The sequence below is a fragment of the Carcharodon carcharias genome, chromosome 21, assembly GCF_017639515.1.
Source record: "Carcharodon carcharias isolate sCarCar2 chromosome 21, sCarCar2.pri, whole genome shotgun sequence".
NCBI classification, from domain to species: Eukaryota; Metazoa; Chordata; class Chondrichthyes; order Lamniformes; family Lamnidae; genus Carcharodon; species Carcharodon carcharias.
The window spans coordinates 45264390-45277895 of record NC_054487.1 but is presented as its reverse complement, the minus strand read 5'-3'; the positions used below and the strand labels follow the sequence as shown (position 1 = coordinate 45277895).

At 40.0% G+C, this 13506-nt stretch overlaps 1 protein-coding gene across 2 annotated transcripts in view; it reads left to right on the top strand.

The window, feature by feature from the left end:
* dennd11 (DENN domain containing 11) overlaps positions 1-13506 on the top strand; it is a 29451-nt gene that overhangs the window by 9760 nt on the left and 6185 nt on the right. For both annotated transcript variants that reach the window (XM_041215866.1, XM_041215867.1), the window contains exons 2-3: positions 710-809; positions 12541-12699. In XM_041215866.1, the coding sequence (XP_041071800.1) occupies positions 710-809; positions 12541-12699 (259 nt within the window). The remainder of the gene's footprint in view (positions 1-709; positions 810-12540; positions 12700-13506) is intronic.

The window sequence follows — 13506 nt, the reverse complement described above, 5'->3', positions numbered from 1 at the left end:
GAGCCTTGGTGACAAGTGCCATTGCCTTTGGTCCCAACCATCAATTTTGTTCCCTAGCCGTCGATTCAGTCCTCCTCCTGGCCCAGTTCACAATCTCAACCTGTGCCTCTGATGGTGATCCTCTTTCTCACCAGGATCACCTATTTCCACATCTGTAAATATTGCCTGTTTCCACTTCTGCCGCAATCCATCTGCTGCTGAAACCCTCAACCATGCTTTTGTCATCTCCAGAATTGACCATTCCAATGCTGTCCTGGCTGTGTTCTCACCTTCCACCCTCTTGCTTTGGTGAGCTCAAGTTTAAAGTGCAAATGTGGCCCAGAACTAAGCTGAACTGCAGCTGAATTCTGACATTGTCACATTTTCACCTCAGGGGATTTAATTCTTCTGTGCTACATAGCTACAAGTGAGCAGAAGGATGGAGATGGGGGAAAGAGATTATGATAAGGCCCAACAGAGAGATTCTGAAGTTCCTCACATAGATTTGCATAGTCATCCAGTGTGAAAAATGTTAATCAAGAACCTGAGTTAAAATTCTTTCATTTATTCAGACCTGTTGTTTAGGATTTTTAGGTGGAAAAAACATCTTTTTGCAATTGAGATAGGGCCATTGTTATCTCCAACCTATGATCAGTGAATGCAGTTTCACAGTACCTGTGAATTGACCAACATGCTCTGCCCTCATGATAATTGACATCTTCCTCCTCAGGTAACATTATTGAATGGTGTCTGCCACACGAAGTGGATTTAGAAGGCGTGGAATTTAAATCCATGGCCAGTGGATCTCACAGAATAAACTCTGATTTTGTGTAAGTAATTTTCTCGATGGCTTTCTCAAAACTCCTCTAAGACAAACCTGAATGAATGTGGAAAGGACTAATTCTAACTTGTTTGCTGTTGTCAATTGATTTCAGTGAAATGTAATTGAGTGTATAAATTGTCCAAATTTGAACTGCTAAAATCCCCCAGCAAAAAAAGTTCTGGATTTTTGCAAAAACAAAATACTGCAGTTTCTAAAAGTCTGAAATACTGGATTTCTGCTGTTAACTTGGCGTGTGGCTAGAGAGGGCATTTTTTGGACTATAGAACAACATGGTCGTTTACTGATTGTTAACCATGGTTTGTAGTTATATAAAGGACTAACAGAAAACATAAGTTAAATTCCCACCATGGCAGTTTGAGAATTTTAATTCAGTTTATAAAAAACTTGGATTAAAAGCTGGCATTTAAAAGTGACCATGAAGCTGCTAGATTGGCATGATAACCCACTCATGTTTTTGAGGGTAGAAAACCTGCTTCCCTTACCAGATCTAGCTTGCATGTGCCTCCAGACCCACACTAATGTGGTTTCATATGAACTTTTAATGGAAGCTAAATATTGCACTTGCCCAGTTCAGCCAGCTCACAAGAGAAACTGGTCTACCATTGATAGTGGGAGCAATTTGAGGGCATACATTGAGTTCGCGTAAAAAAAATTGATAGTCCAACATTAAGTCATTGTCTGAAGTGCAATGTTTCTTCCAGCACCTCTGTACCACTAAACGATAAGCCAAACATTCACCTATTCTTGATTGTATAGTAACAGCCAAATAGGGGATTAACTTGCAAGCTAGATGTTATAATTGCATTTATCACTAATCTTTGCTCTTTATGCTTCTCCCCAAGAGTTGGCTTTTGATTTAAGGCTACTGGAATACTTTGCACAACAGGTCATTATTCATTTCAATCGTAAAATTAGAGCTGGACTATCAGGGTTGATGTCAAAGCATTTCTTCACACAAAGGGTATGAAAATCTGGGACACTTTACAAAGCTGTTAACACTAGATCAACTGAAAATTTCAAAACTAAGATTGATGGATTTTTCTTCATAGAAGAGTACACTAAGGGTTAGGGAACCATGTTGAGTAAATGGAGTTAAGATGCAGACCAGCCATGATTAATTGAATTATGGAATAGACTAGGAACTGAATGGCCTACTAAGAGACCTATGCCATGTTTGCTAGACTACAGTTATTACAATTCAATTCAGAAGCCCTTCCTTTTGAATTATAGGATCCTAAAAAGACAGAAAGAGGCCATTTGGTCCATCCTACCTGTGCTGGCTCTTTGAAAGTGCAGTCATGCTTTGCATCACACCCCAGCTATTCTGTAACCCTATAAGTTCCTCGCTCTGAAGAGCCGAAGTCCTTTTTAAAAATAATTTTTAAATTGGCCTATACTACCTTTTTAGGGAGAGCGTTCCAGATTCCTGCCACTCTTTTGGCAATGGTTTTAAATCTGTGCCTTCTGGTTATTGACCCTTTCAACACAGGGTATAGTTTTTCCCTTATCAAATGGTTTATCTCTATTTACTCTATCAACACCTCTCATCATCTTGTAAACCTCTATTAAGTCACCTCTTAATCTTCCCTGTTCCAAGGAGGATGCTCCTAACTTTTCTAACCTCTCTTCATAACTGAAGTCACTCATCTCTGGTAACATCCTAGTAAGCTGTCACCTTTCCTGAAGTGTGGCGCCCAGAATTTTCCACAATATTCCAGTTAAGGCCTAAACCAGTTACTTATAAAGTTCTAACATGATCTTTTTGCTTTTATATTCTATGCTTCCATTTATAAACTCAAGTAACCTGTACAATTTTTTCATCACCGTATCAACTTACCCTGCCACCTTTACGGATTTGTGTATATTGACACCAAGGTCTCTGCTCATTTACACTTTTCAAAATCATGCCATTTATAATTAATACATATAGTATATTGATCCTCCCACAGTGCACTTGTCTGCTTTGGAATCCATCTGCTGAGCTTCTACGGATTTCACTATCCTAACTGCTCCCCCCCATCACTACTTTGCCAAGCTTCCTATCTGCAAAACTTATGCTGTTCTATGCACCTGAGTCCAGGTCATTTATAAAATGCAAAGAATAATGGACCCAAAACTGATCCTTGGGGAACACCACTGTAAAGCACTTGAAAGCATCCATTCACCACCTGCCCTACCTTGTTTCCTGTCACTGAGCCAAATTTATATCTGTATTGCCACTTTCCCCTTAAGCTAGAAGTCCATGTGAATTAATAAGCCTGCTGTGTAGCACTTTGCCTTCTGAAGTCCATATATAAAACATTTTTAATCCGTTCACAGGGTATGGGTGTTTCTGGAACGGCCAGCATTTATTGCCCATCACTAATTGCCCTTGCCAAGATGGTGGTGAGTCACCTCCTTTAGTACAGCTGAGTGGTTTGCTAGGCCATTTCAAAGGGCAGTTAAGAATCACCCACGTTGTTGTGGGTCTGGAGTCACATATAAACCAGACCAGGTAAGAGCGTAGGATTTCTTTCTCTAAAAGACATTAGTGAACCAAGTGGGTTTTTGTGACAATTGGTAGTTTCATGGTCGCCATTACTGATGGTGGCTTTTTAATTCCAGATTTATTTAATTAAATTTAAATTCCCCAGCTACCATGTGGTGGAATTTAAACTTGTACTTCAATAGTCCAGGTCTCTAGATTACCAGTCCAGCAACATAACCACTATGATAAAAGCAAAAACTGCGGATGCTGGAAATCTGAAGTAAACAGAAAATGCTGGAAAAACTCAGCAGGCCTGGCAGCATCTGTGGAGAGAAACAGAGTTAAGGTTTCGAATCCATATGATTCCCTGAAGAAGAGCCATTTGGACGCGAAACATTAACTCTGATCTGATTGGGAGTGTTTCCACTAGTGGAGGAATCTTGAACTAGGGGACATAGTTACAGAATAAGGGGACACTCATTTAAAACTGAGATGCAAAGGAATCTCTTTTCTCAGAGGGTAGTGAATGTCTGGAATTCTCTACCTCAGAGTTGTGGAGGCTAGATCACTGAAAGTATTGAAAGAGAAGGTAGATAGATTTTTGAAATATTGGGGAGTTGAGGGCTATGAGGAGCTGGCACAAAAAAGGAGTTGAGACCTGGGGCAGATCAACCATGATCTTATTGAATGGTGGGGCAGGCATGAGGGGCCGAATGTAATAGACATAGCTCTTATGTAATAGACATTAGTGGGTTAGGTTTTTACGTCAAAGGATTTTTATCATGGTCACCAATACTGAGACTAGCTTTATATTTCAGATTTATTAATTGAATTTAAATTGCACCAGCTGGCAATTTGAACCCATGTCCCCAGGGCAGTACCCTGGGCCCTGGATTACTACTATGCCACCGACTTCCCTGAATGCTTTCCGTTGATCTGTTGGTGCTTTATCCAGCAGTTACCTTTTCCAATCCTGTACTAGGCCCCTTCTGTTGCTAAAATTAGCTCTTCCCCAGTTGAGTATTTTTAATTTTGATATTTTCTGGCCTCTTTCTATAATTACTTTAGACTCTTAAGTTGTGGTCAGATAGCCAGATGATTTCTATTGTAACAGATTCTATTTGTTCTATATCATTTCTCAGAACCAGAAACAACACTGCTTCCTTCCCTGTTGGACTGGAGATATTGATCAAGAAGATTCTTCTGTACATGTCAGAAATTTCTCCTCTTCCTTATGCTTAGCAATGTTTTTCCTAGTCTAAATTAATTAAAGTCTAGTATTACTACTCTCTTATTTTTGATACATAGCTTCAAAATTTGGCAACAAATTTCTTCATCTACCCTCGTTGTTTGGAGCATTATATAAGAAAAACTCCCAGCAAACTACTACCTCTACCTCTGTTCCTTAGCTCAAGCCAAATAGATTCAGTCCTCGAACCATCTAGTAAATCCTTTCTACTTACAACCATTACCACTTGTCACTTGCTTCCAATTCAAGTACCAATTATCTGTACTCCTCTATCACCTAACTAAGCAAATAATTTACCTACAACTCCATGAAGGTTTAATGTTAGTTAACAGCCTCTTATGTGGAACCTTGCTGAATATCTTCTGGAAGTGTATATAAACTACATCCATTGACATTGGCTCTGATGCAAGTTCATCGGCCTGAAATGTTAACTTTCTCTCTACAAATGCTGCCTGACCTGCTGTGTATTTCCAGCATTTTTGTTTTAATTTCAGATTTCAAGCATCTGCAGTATCTTGCTTTCATGCATAGACATTCCTCGTCTACTTGTAGGTGCTTGGTCAAAAATTTCAATTAGACTTGTTAGACATGACCTACCCTATAGAAAGCCATGTTGGTTCTCTCTAATCAGCTCAAATTTCTCCAAGTGCTCAGTCACACTGTCCTTAATTATGGATTACAATAACTTTGTCACAACAGATGTTAGACTAACCAATCTATAGTTTCTTTGTTTTCTTCTTTCTCTCTCTCTCTCTCTATCTCTCGCCTTAAGTAATAGAGTTACATTTGCAATTTTCCAATCTGAAGGGACAATTTCTGAATCGAGAACACTTAGAAATAGCCAAAGCATCTGCAATTTCCTCATGTTGCTTTGTAACTGTTAAGTTCTGAGGATTTAGTGCCATTATTTTTTTCAAATAGTGTGAAGACTGACACGCAGTAATTATTTAACAAGGCTGCCATTTTGTTATTTTCATTTGCAATATCTAATCTGTTTTTAAAGGGCCCAATTGCCCTTGGAAGTTTTACAATATAGTTGTAAAATTATTTTATGTTAATCTTGATATCTTTACTAAGTTTCTTTTTGTATTCCTTGTGCAGCTCTATTTTTTTGTCTGGCTTTGCTGTTCTTTATATCTCTGCCAGTCTCTTTTAGATTTTTTATCTCTCACGTCTGATTGACTACAACTGTTTTACTTGGAAAGGAGAGCTATTGCCCATTGGGGATATATATATATATATATATATATATATACATATCGATCCTGAATTAAGCTAAATTATATTCTGAATGCCTCCCGCTCTTCATCTGTAGCTCCATCCAATATCAGGTTTGACTTATTTCCTGTCATTAGTCTCTGTCTCACCCCATTAAAGTTGGCCTAAACAAATCTTGAATCTGAGTAACTGTTGCATTTCTTTCTTCCAAACCTAACATTGAATCTGATCACGTAATGATCACTGTTAGATAAATGTCCCCTTGCTGTTAGATTATTTATTTAATTTGGCTCATTACACAACTAAATCTAAGAACCCTGGAGTTAGCTGGACAATCAGATATTGTCTCAAAGTTGCACAACATTGGGTTTAGCTAGAAGGAGCAGCCAGGTGAATGTATAGGCTAGAATTATGAGTTTTTAGTGGGATGGATTCATTCTTTCCAGTGCCAAACTTAATAAATACTCTGACTCATCCATAGATTTAATGTTAGATAGCACAGTGGAAGCCATAGAGTTAAGTGGTGGTGGAGCATGTGTGAAAGTATTTGCTAGAAATATTTTATTCCTTCTATAATTGTTTTGATAAAGCTTCCAATAGAATGTATTTAATTTTTAATGTCTACAAGAATTTTTGAAGGTGGCAGGAGAAGTTGAGAAGGCTGTTAAAAACATATGAGATTGTTGGCTTTAGTAACAGTAATAAAACAAGGATGTTATGCTAAACCTTTGACACTGACTATGCCTCATCTTGAGTATTGGCTCAGCTTTGGGCATTACACTTCGGTCATGAGTAATGAACCAGACTTGTGAAATAATCTTAAGAGTTAGGGAACATTTATCTAGCATTGTACATTACATGATCGAAGTCAATGTTAGGCTTGAAAGAAAGAAATGTAATAGCTACTAAGATTCTACATTTGTTAAGGCCAAGGGATGTCAAGGCCTTGGAGAGGGTGCAGAAGAGATTTACTAGATTAGTATCCCAGTTGAGGGACTTCAGTTATGTGGAGAGATCATAAAGTTGGGATTGTTCTACTTAGAGCAGAGAAGGTTAATAGGCAGTTTGATAGAGGAAAATCATGAGCACTTGTTTTTAGAGTGATTAAGAAGAATCTATTTCCAGTAGCAGAAGTGCTGGTAATCAGAGGAGGCCAATTTAAGGTGATTGTCAGAAGAACCAGAAATGGCATGAGGGAACATTCTCTTACATAACACATGGTTATGTTTTGAACTATATGCCTAAAAACATTGTGGAAGCAGATTCAATAGAAACATTCTTTGTTTTTATTCATTCACAAGATCTGGGTGTCGCTGGCTAGGCCCACATTTATTGCTCAGCTGCAATCGCCCTTGAGAAGGTGGTGGTGAGCTGCCGCCTTGAACCGCTGCATTCTAGGTATAGGTACACCCACAGTGCTGTTCGGAAGGGAATTCCAGGAATTTGACCCAGTGACAGTGAAGGAACGGCGATATATTTCCAAGTTAGGATGGTGTGTGACTTGGAGGGGAACTTGCAGGTGGTGGTGTTCCCATCATCTGATATTTTTGTCCTAGGTGGTAGAGGGAGACATAACCTGATCAACATTCAGTTTGGAATAAGTGGCAAGTTATATTCACAGCACACAAATGCCAGGCAATGACCATCTGTCTTACCTTGAACCCCAAGCTATCAACATCTTGGGAGTTGATGGGACACACTGCTGCTACTTTGCATCGGTGGTGGAGGGAGTGAATGTTGAAGATGGATGGGTTGCCAATCAAGTGGGCTACTTCGTTCTGGATGGTGTTGAACTACTTGAGTGGTTTTGGATTGCCACTCGTGCAGATTTCCCAGTCTCTGACTTGATTTTGTAGCCACAGTATTTATATGGCTGGTACAGGATGTTGATAGTTTGGGATTCAATAATGGTAATGCCTTTGAATGTCAAGGTTGGATGGTTGGATTCTCACTTGTTGGAGATGGTCATTGCCTGGCATTTGTATGGTGTGAATGTAAATTGCCGCTTATCCCAAGCTTGAATTTTGCCCAGGTGCTGCTGCATTTGGACATGGACTGCTTCAGTATCTGAGGAGGTGTGAATGATGCTGAACGTTGCACAATCATCAGTGAACATCCCCACTTCTGATCTTATGATGGAAGGAAGGTCATTGATGAAGCAGCTGAAGATGGTTGGGCCTAGGGCACCATCCTGAGGAACTCTTGCAGTGATGTCCTGGAATTAAGATGATTGATTTCCATTAACCATCTCTTCCGCTGTGCAATGTATGACCCCAACCAGTGGAGAGTTTTCACCTGACTTTAATCTTGTTAGGTCCCCTTAATGCGACACTTGCTCAGACACTGCCTTGATGTCAAGAGCAGTAACTCTCGCCTCACCTCTGGAGTTCAGCTCTCCTGTCCACGTTTGGACCAAAGTTGTAATGAGGTCAAGAGCTTAAGGGCCCTTGCAGAACCTAAACTAAGTGTCAGTGAGCAGGTTATTGCCAAGTAAGTCCGCGCGATAACACTGTTGACGACACCTTTCATCACTTCACTGATGATCGAGAGTAGACTGATGGGGTGATAATTGGCTGCATTGGAATTGCCCTGCTCTTTGTGGAATGTGGAAAATTGATAGCTGCCAGTGTTATAGCTGTACTAGAACAGCTTGGCTAGAGGGTGTGGCTAATTTTAGAACACACATCCTAAAACTGTTGCTGGAATGTTGTCAAGGTCCATAGCCTTTGCAGTATCCAGTACCTTCAGCCATTTCTTGATGTTATGTGCAGTGAATCAAATTGACTGAAGACTTGCATCTGTGATGCTGGGGACCTCAGGAGGAAGCTGAGATGGATCATCGACTCAGCATTTCTGGCTGAAGTTTGTTGCAAGTGCTTCAGCCTTATGTTTTGCACTGATGTGCTGGACTCCACCATCATTGAGGATGGGGATATTTGTGGAACCTCTCCCTCCAGCGAGTTGTTTAATTGTCCACTGCCTTTCACAACTGGATGTAGCAGGACAGTAGAGCTTAGACGTGATCCACTGGTTGTGCGATTGCTTGGCTGTCTCTATCACCTGCTTACGCTTTGTGGCATACATGCAGTCCTGTGTTATAGCTTCATCAAGTTGGCAGCTTTTTATGTATGCCTGCTGTTGCTTCTGGCAAGTCCTCTTACATTCTTCAATGAACCAGCATTGATCCCCGGCTTGATGATAATGATAGAGTGGGGGAATGTACCGTTCCATGAGGTTACAGACTGTGGTTGAAATCAGTTCTGCTGCTGCTAATGGCCCACAGCACCTCATGGATGCCCAGTTTTGAGTTGCTAGATTTGGTAGAAATCTATGCCATTTAGCACGTCCCATTCAAAAGAGAGTTGAATAAATACTTGCATGGTAAAAAGTTACAGGGCTATGGGAAAAGAGCATAGGAGTGGGACAGACTGGATAGCTCTACTGTAGAGCTGGCACTGGCAAGATGGGTCAGCTGGCCTTCTGTGCTGCATCATCTTATGATTCATCACCATATCAATGTAACAAAAATGAAGTATGTGTCTATAATGCATCTTTGTCTTTTGATCACTGTACACATGGGATTAAAAACCAGGCCCCCACACACAAATTGCCTAACAGTTGGTCAGCAGCAAATTGTCACAATATTTAAGAATTACATTCACAGTTTACCAGATCTGTGTGGTAATTTTTGTTCCTCTAGGGAAGGTAGATAAGATAAACTTTGAAAATTTGCAGTGTGTCATTGCTTCTAGTGCACTTATCTACAAAAACACGAATGCAGACTATTATCTGAATGGCTATAAATTGAAAGAGGGGAATGTGCAATGAGACCTGGGTGTCCTTGTACACCAGTCGCTGAAGGTAAGCAGGCGGTAAAGAAGGCAAATGGTATGTTGGCCTTCATAACCAGAGGATTCGAGTACAGGAACAGGGATGTCTTGCTGCAATTGTACAGGTCCTTGTTGAGACCACACCTGGAATATTGTGTGCAGTTTTGGTCTCCTTATCTGAGGAAGGATGTACTTGCTATACAGGGAGTGCAGTGAATGTTTACCAGACTGATTCCTGGGTTGGTGGGACAGACATATGAGGAGAGATTGTCAGGATTATATTCGCTCAAGTTCAGAAGAATGAGAGGGGATTTCATAGAAACCTTTAAAATTCTAACAGGACTAGACAGGGTAGAGGCAGGATCGATGTTCCCAATGGTGGGGGAGTCCAGAACCAGGGGTCACAGTCTGAGGATATGGGGTAGACCATTTAGGACTAAGATGAGGAGAAATTTCTTCACCCAGAGAGTGGTGAGCCTGTGGAATTCGTTACCACAGAAAGTAGTTGAGACCAAAACATTGTATGTTTTCAAGAAGGAGTTAGATATAGCTCTTGGGGCGAAAGGGATCAAAGGGTATGGGGAGAAAGTGGGAGCAGGCTATTGAGTTGGATGATCAGCCATGATCATAATGAATGGCAGAGCAGGCTCGAAGGGCCGAATGGCCTCCTCCTGCTCCTAGTTTCTATATTTCTATTCACTCTTTAATAATTCTGCTTGGCAATTTGGTGACCTGATACTAGTAAAAGGTTTAATATGTTACTTTTTCGGAAGTGAAGAAAGCTTATGAGGACAAATGAAATGACCATTCACTGAAAGACCATAACCAGAGCTTTCTGATTGATCTCTTGCCTGGCTACAAATTGTATTGGACAGATCAAGTGTGTTGTGGGTCATGGAGAGTAAGACCGTTTGTATTGGAGTGCACAAAGGTTCCGAGCCTGAGGAAAAATACCTAAGTAAAAACCTAATCTGCCCATTATTGTTAAGATGGAAGGAAATGATGATCGTAATTTCAGTTTAGTAGATAGTGTTGCGTTTTCCTTAAATGTAATATTAAAAGAAATATTGATAAATCTCAAGGATGGGGTGTGATGCATCCAAGGTTGCTGAAGGAATCAAGGGTGGAACTTACAGTGGCAGTTCTAATCCTTCTTAGTTACAGGGGTGGTGCTGAAGGACTGGAGAATTGCAAATATTTCACCCTTGTTCAAAAAAGGGTTTAAGGATAAGCCCAGCAATTATAGGTGAGCCATTTTAACCTCATTGGTGTGAAAGTTTTTAGAACAATAATCTGGCACAAAATTAACAGTCACTTGGACAAAGGTGAATTAAATAAAGCTAATGTGGATTTACTAAAGGCAAATCATGTTTAACTAACTTGATTAAATTTTTTGATAAAGTAACAGTAGGTTGATGAAGGTAATGTGGTTAATGTGTATGTGAACTCCCATAGGTGTTTAAATATGGTGCCATATAATAGGTTTGTTAGTGTTGTTGAGGCTCATGGAATAAAAGGATAGTGATGACATGGGTTCAAAGTTGGATGAGTGACAAGAAACAGGGAGTCGCCTTCAATGGCTGTTTTTAAGACTAAGAGGAAAGTATGCAATGGGGTTCCCCAAAAGTCAATACTAGGACCACTGCTTTTTTGATAAATATTAATTACTTAAGTATATAGGGAACAATTTCAAAATTTGCGGATGACACAAAACTTGGAAGCATTGTTAATAGTGAGGAAGGTAGTGTTAGAATTCAAGAGGATATAGGCTGGCAGAACGGACAGACATTTATTACAGAGAAATGTGAAGTGATGCATGCGGTAGGAAAAATGAGGAGAGGCAATATGAAATAAAGGATACAGCTCTGAAGGGGTGCAGGAGTGGAGAGACCTGAGGGTAAATGTGCACAAATCACTGAAGGTGGCAGAGCAGGTTGAGAAAGTGGTTAAAAAGACATTTGTGATCCCGGGTTTTATAAATAGGGACATAGAGCACAAAAGCTAGGAATTTATGATGAACCTTTATAAGACACTGGTTTGGCCTCAACTGGAGTATTGTGTACAATTCTGGGCACCACATTTTAAAAAAGATTAGAAGTCTGTCGAGAGGATGTAGGGAAGATTTCTGAGAATGGTTCTGGGGATTAAGCACTTCACTTACAAGATTAGGCTGGAGAAGCCAGGATTTTTCTCTGGAGAGGAGAAGGGACCAGAGGAGATTTGATAGAGATGTTCAAATTCATGAGAGACCTAGACAGAGTAGAAAAGGATACTGTTCCCATTGCTGCTGGGGTGAGAACCAGAGGAGACAGATTTAAGGAGATTGGCAAAAAAAAAACAAAGGCAGCATGAGAAGATTTTTTTTTTTTGCAGGAGTGGTCAGGTTCTGGAATGCACTGCCTGAAAGGATGATAGAGGCAGATTCAATTGTAGCTTCAAAGGGGAATTGGATAAGCACCTAAATGTAAAGTAAATTTTCAGGTTTGCAGGGAAAGGTGGACCGGTGTGACATAACTGAGTTGCTTTTATAGAGAACTGCTACAAACTCAACAGGCCGAATGACCTTCTGTGCTGTAACCATTCTATGATTGCCACAAAAATTGGTCTATTTTCTTGAAAGCATTGAGCTTATGCCTAATACTTCAGTCACCCAACATGTATTTTTTGGGCTTCCGACTGTTGAGGAAGTTTGTTTCCCTGTCATTCTGTCTTATATTTCTAACTTCAAAGTGTTGAGTGTGTGAATCCTTGTCAGTTTTTGGCTTTAGCACATAGACGCTAATAGTCTACCAGGTAAGCCCTGAGACTAGGGAGGTTGCATCTGAACATTACCTACATTGTATGTATTTGTAATAAGATTCAAAAACTTAACTGAGAAGACTGCTTCCAGGTAAGCTATTCGCGTTAATTTAATATGTATCCCTGATCAGTTAGCTGTCCTTTGTGTTTTCAGCTACTTTCGGAAAGGTAACTACTTTGGCATGGCATGCTTTGCCAATATGCCTGTGGAGAGTGAACTGGAACGAGGCGCTCGAATGAAGTCTGTTGGAATTCTGTCCCCATCGTATACACTTCTGTACAGATACATGCATTTTCTGGAGAATCAGGTCAGGTGAGGGCTCTTGTGTTAGTGGCCCTTAATATGTGGTGAATCATTTCATGAAAATGGTGTAAACATTCACTTATCAAAAAACATTTGCACTTTAAGCAGTTGCCTTTACTAAATAGGTCTTCCTCTCATAACATTCAAAGATCCTCTCATTGACTCCTGACTGCTGCAGTCTGATCAGCATCGGGGACTGTGCTGCTGGCTGAATATGCTTTTTGATATAATGGAGAATCTAACAGGCACTAGTGGATTTGCTTTACTGATGCATTACTGAGGAAAACTTGCAACTATTCTCAGCTGACTTGCAGTGCTGATGGACCCTTTCACAGTGACAATGATTGGATTTCCTCCTTAGGTTTCCCTTTCCCCTTTATTTCTCTGAATATACTGACTTGGTGTTGAGTCATTTGCTTATGTTTTGGGAAAGTTTTGTTTATCTTTCTTGTGCCTTTTCACCAATGATTAACCAGTTTACACCCTTTTGTTTTAATGCATTGTTTGACGCACCTGTTTCACCTCTCAACAAGAATTCCAGAAATCTGTCTGTTGGCCATTTAACCTGATTCATTCTCATTCTTCATTTTTTTCCTCTGCAATTTTTTTGTTTTGTTCACTTTTATATTAAACTTTTATATTAAACAGCTGTGTAAATTCATCAGTTTCCAATTTGATTTCAAGCTCATCTTTGGATATAATTTTGTAGATGAAGGCACCTATCCAACAACTTACTTTACCTTGTGTGAGCCAACTGCAATTAAATAGCATGCTGAAACTCACTTTGAGGACATCACATTTAATCCTGCTCTTACC